Below are 4,867 nucleotides of genomic sequence, written 5' to 3'. Positions count from 1 at the left end.
GAAATCCTTCTCAACCGAGACTTGGATAGATAACCAATCGTCCTCGCCGCAGTGCTGTTGATGCCAACGGAAGATACTGCGAGACCGACTGATTCTACGATGACAGAGCTATCTATGCCGACTTAAGATGTCACCGGTTGCTTTCACAGTGTTGTTGATGCCAACGGAAGATGTGTCAGCGAACAAGGAAAATAAAAATCTCAAGTTGTTGAGAGAGTTTACGCAGGGCAATTGTGTGTTGAGTTGAAGGGGTTTTCCACGATGCACAAGCTCTTCTATTTATAGCATCAAATACCTTCTAGGCCGAGTTACTACCCTACTCGGATTAGGAATTCCTCTCCTAATCGAACACCTTTTCGGCCAATCCCATTCTCACTAGGATTCCGTATGTACCCCCTTATTGAGCCGGATTCACTTCCTGCCGAGATTCCTTATCGCACCAGGACTCGTCTTGCCTTGCAGCATGACCTATCCGACTTAGGTTTGAAAGCCCATGATCCGAACAGTCCATATCACATTTGCCGTATGGCCTTCTGGGCCGAGAGTAACTCCATACTCGGCCCAAACCAATATTTTGGGCCCAAACAGATATATAATAAATTTACTTAAATCATCCTAGTACGCAAATGCCCTTCTAGGTGCATAGGGGCTACACTCGAGCCCGCCACCCAATTAGCGTCTAGTGTACCTTGATTAGGAACATTCGATGTTAGAATCCTGGATCCGCCACTGACTATACATCCCCTTTTCTACCTGAAATCAACAATCATTTTCAACATTTTTTTCTCTATTTCAAACTCCTTTCACACATATTCACCGACTTCACTCAAATTTATGCATCCAAATCTTTCGTTCAATCATTCAGATGACACCATTGCTAAGACTCGCCCACCAACAAATAAAACTTAGGCAAGAACGTCTTAAAAACTTTTAAAGACGTAACTCAGTTAAGTTGTACCTACAAAAGCTTGCAGATAATTAAACATTAATTTAAGTTCAAGTAAAATATTTTAACTAAGACTAAAATAAGATACATGATTAGTAGGTAAGAAGAAAATGGAATAGATATTTATTATGGTTATGGTGTAGAATGTATAATTGTAGATACACTTGGCTAGATACAACTTTAAGAAACAATTTAGTACGTCAGCAAGCAAGACAGCCAATAATAATAAGGTGCTACAGTACAAAACAATTAAGCCCTTCCCCCGGAAGGGGATCCTTTCTGGATTTCTTCTACCAAATTTATCTCATCAATCAATCCAGATCTTTAAAACTTGATTTAACGGTTAAAGTTATTATAATTTTTTTAAAAAAAATTTATTTTTAACCGTTGGATCAAAGTTCAAAAATTCGAATTGATTGGTATGGTAGATTTAGTGGAAATGATTCGAAGAGTAACCCTTTCTTGGCCCCCATCACCTCACACAAACAAAGCAATCACCAACTAGGGCAATATAGTAACTTCACTACACATGCTCTTTAATAAACAGTCTTTCTACTTTCCAACTCTACCAGTCCTCCTTTAATAAACAGTTTTCCAACTTTCCAACTCTCCCAGATACATATCATCGCCCCTTAAAACCCTCCAAATCCTCTCTCTCTCTCTCTCTAAACATTTTCCATCCAACCACCATCATGTCCCTGTTAAACACCCACTTCTTCTCCTCCTTCCTCAGAGTCTTTCCATGGACCTTTCTCCTCCTTGTCTCTCTTCCCCTCTCTCTCTCCTCCACCAACATCCACGACCTCCTTATCTCCCAGGGTCTGCCACCTGGCCTCCTCCCAAAGGAGGTCAAGTCCTACACTCTCTCAGACAATGGGGAGCTCCAGGTCTTCCTTGATGCCCCATGCCTCACAAAATATGAGAACAGGGTTTTCTTTGAGAGCGTGGTGAGGGCAAATCTCAGCTATGGCAGCCTCATTGGGGTTCAGGGTTTGTCTCAGGAGGAGCTCTTTCTGTGGCTGCCGGTCAAAGACATCATTGTTGATGATCCAAGATCAGGTCTCATCCTCTTTGACATTGGGGTTGCTCACAAACAGTTTTCCCTCTCACTCTTTGAGGATCCCCCTGACTGTAAACCCTCAGGTAATCAAGTCTCGGAAGATGACTTCCGCACACCCTTATTATTTCAGTCCGTTGATTTTTTATTAATTTATTTAATCCGATGACGGATAGACAGAAGTTTGTAGGTGAAGAATAGGGTGTGCAGAATCACTTCTCTTAATTTAATTATGTTTTATAAGTTTTGTTTCTGCAGTTATTTTGTAACATGTGCTGCAGTTTCTATGGATATTGGTTTCTGTTATTTTTTGGTGTGCTGAACACTTGAACAGTTTCTTTTGGATTTTAACGCATGTCATGTCTCATTTCTGGTCATAAATATTGCAGAGACAAACATGTTAGTGTTTCAGATGATGGAGAGAGAGATTTGTTTTTTCATTTGTTGTTCTTTGTTTGTTTTATAACTTTTATTCATTAAAGAGAGATTTTTTCTTTGCCCCTTTTTTCTGTTCCTACACATGATGTATCCAAATTTCCCTATAAACAATACAAAAAATGATTATATTGCTAGAAATTTCCTATATAAAAACAAAAGAAACAAACTTTTGTTGTTGGCTGGCTGATCTTTTGAGGGAATTGTTCTACATAGTTCAATAGTGTAGCCCCTAGACTTTTATCTAGTAGCATTCCATATCGAGAGATTATATTCACACATCTAAAATTACTTCTCTCACATCTTTTTAATTTTTTTAATATTTTCTACACACCATTAACACTTGATAGAAAAATATTAAAAAATTAAAAGGGTGTGGAACAAGTAATTTGGGATGTGTGAATATAATCTCCCTTCCATATTACGGATGTGTACTAGCTTGTGGACCAAGGGATCTGGACCGTTCGATAGAGAGAGAAAGATATTCAAACTATAAAAGTTTTTAGGTTTTTGTGAAGTGGATTAGTGTGATAGGCTAATAGGGCCGTATGATTTAAATTGAGTGGTCATGATCTCTTAGTATGCGCTCTCTGGACACAGATTTAAAGTGGATCTCAATCCCCATATTATGAGCGTAGTACTAATTAAAATCATATAACTTATACAAGCGAGAGTTTAAAATACTGTGTGAGTACGGAGATTTTTATACGGGTGCAAGAGGACAAGTACAATCATGACCAACTGGACAAACTCACGTTTTCTATGAATACTACATCCCTAAGAGTCTGCATGTAAGATGATGGAGTTGATTCTTGAGCTCCTAACAATAATCATGTGACTGTTTGCAGGTGTGTTGAAGAATCATGTGAGGAAGGAGAAAGGCTTTTGGGGTCTGAGATAGGGAGAGGAGATGCCAACTTGTTTCCCAACTTTGTCCTCTTCTTTTTCTTTAGAATATTAATGCAAGTTTAAATATTTTAATTAGCACTAAGTAGGAGCAGGTTGGCTTGAGATTGTTAGAGGGTTTTGAGCAGGAAAAATGGAGGAGTTTGTAAAAAGGTGTCAGATGTGAACTCCTGGAATCAGATTAGCGGTTCTAATTAATCTTCTAACTTTTTTTGTTAATTCCATATCTACTGTCACTTAATCTTGTTTAAGCAAAGCAAAGGATCAAATTTCTTTATTCCCTTCGGCTAATTATAATATCTTTTCATGTTTAAATTGGCACGGCAAGAATTATTGTTTTCAACCAATATTTAATAGCAATGTTTTGACCTTGTTTTATATATTATCTTCTGATTTTGTATTTTAGTTCGCAAATGTGACGTAAATGATATTTTCTATTAAACTAATCTCGGCCGAAGCTGCCGACTAGGCATGGTATACGTATACCCATTTAATTAAAATGGAGATGATGGTGAATATTCATGGGCACTCATTGATCATCCTTGTAACTAATTCCGAGATTTTTTAGTGTGATCGATATACGGAGTAGTACATCACTTGTCACTATATAAATGATAAGATATGTGTGTTAAAAAGTTAATAACTTAATAAGTAAAATTTTTTACCATTTATATAAAAACACGTGGTGTATTATCATCCATGTTCCAGTCACAATGAAAATTTTCTCAGCCAAACTCTCACTTGGAGAAAATTTTTATTCTATTTGGAATACGGATGATACATCATGTGTAATTATAGAGAACTTTAACGAAAAGCACTCAGTACTGTTCACTTTAACGAAAAACCACATTTTTACACTGAAAAGTCAATCCTGGTACTATTTACTTTACCATTTATTTTGTCCTTATCATTAAAACTCAAAGTTTTCAAGCCCTTTTCATTAGTTTTCCTAATTATATAAGGGTAGGGAAGTTTAATTTTTTAAATTGTTAATTTTTAGCACAATTATCTCACCACATAATAATGACATATGATGTACTCCCGTATTTTGGGCACAATGAAAAATCTCTCATCACCTAGGTAGTAAATGTGCTACTTTGAAACCATCAATCTGCATCCTAATCTGCATCCAAATTCAAAATTATAGAGGCTAATTATTCAATCTTTTGTTTTGTTCTCTTAATGAAGATGGTTTGAAAGAAATAATAATGGTTTTGTTCTCTTAATGAAAATTCAAACTTAGATGAGTACGGTGAAGCATACTGCATTAGCCAACTTAATTAATTCTATGATAATAGTTTTGGGTACTATCATTTGTGTTTCATTGGCAATGAACTCTTTGAAACGGGCGTCATTTTCCTAGTTATTTTGCTTGTGTACGTTTGTTTTGAAGTTCGTATCTCGTCGTTCTATGTAAAAACAAGATGACGATATTTTGATCTTGTTATTACTTAGTAGTATTCATCTTCACTTGTAAGTGATAAGTTTTAGGTTCGATTCTTATTAAAGACAAGTTTGAACTA

General features: G+C 36.4%; 1 protein-coding gene across 1 annotated transcript; it reads left to right on the top strand.

Annotated features, from left to right (window-relative positions):
* Positions 1 to 1,525: 1,525 nt before the first annotated feature.
* On the top strand, positions 1,526 to 3,621 carry LOC126616063 (uncharacterized). Its single transcript, XM_050284025.1, has 2 exons — positions 1,526 to 2,089; positions 3,287 to 3,621. The coding sequence occupies exons 1-2, from the start codon at positions 1,639 to 1,641 to the stop codon at positions 3,337 to 3,339; spliced, it is 504 nt and encodes a 167-aa protein (XP_050139982.1). The 5' UTR covers positions 1,526 to 1,638; the 3' UTR covers positions 3,340 to 3,621.
* The last annotated feature ends 1,246 nt before the right edge of the window (positions 3,622 to 4,867 follow it).

The sequence above is a fragment of the Malus sylvestris genome, chromosome 3 (genome assembly GCF_916048215.2).
Source record: "Malus sylvestris chromosome 3, drMalSylv7.2, whole genome shotgun sequence".
In the NCBI taxonomy this organism is placed as follows: Eukaryota; Viridiplantae; Streptophyta; class Magnoliopsida; order Rosales; family Rosaceae; genus Malus; species Malus sylvestris.
The sequence above is the reverse complement of the archived record's forward strand: the minus strand, read 5'-3'. Positions and strand labels throughout refer to the sequence as shown.

Excerpts from the sequence above, each read along its gene's own strand:
- LOC126616063 (XM_050284025.1), top strand. The coding sequence starts at position 1,639 with ATGTCCCTGTTAAACACCCACTTCTTCTCCTCCTTCCTCAGAGTCTTT. Across the intron at positions 2,090-3,286 it reads CCCTGACTGTAAACCCTCAG|GTGTGTTGAAGAATCATGTG; the intron begins GTAATCAAGTCT and ends GACTGTTTGCAG.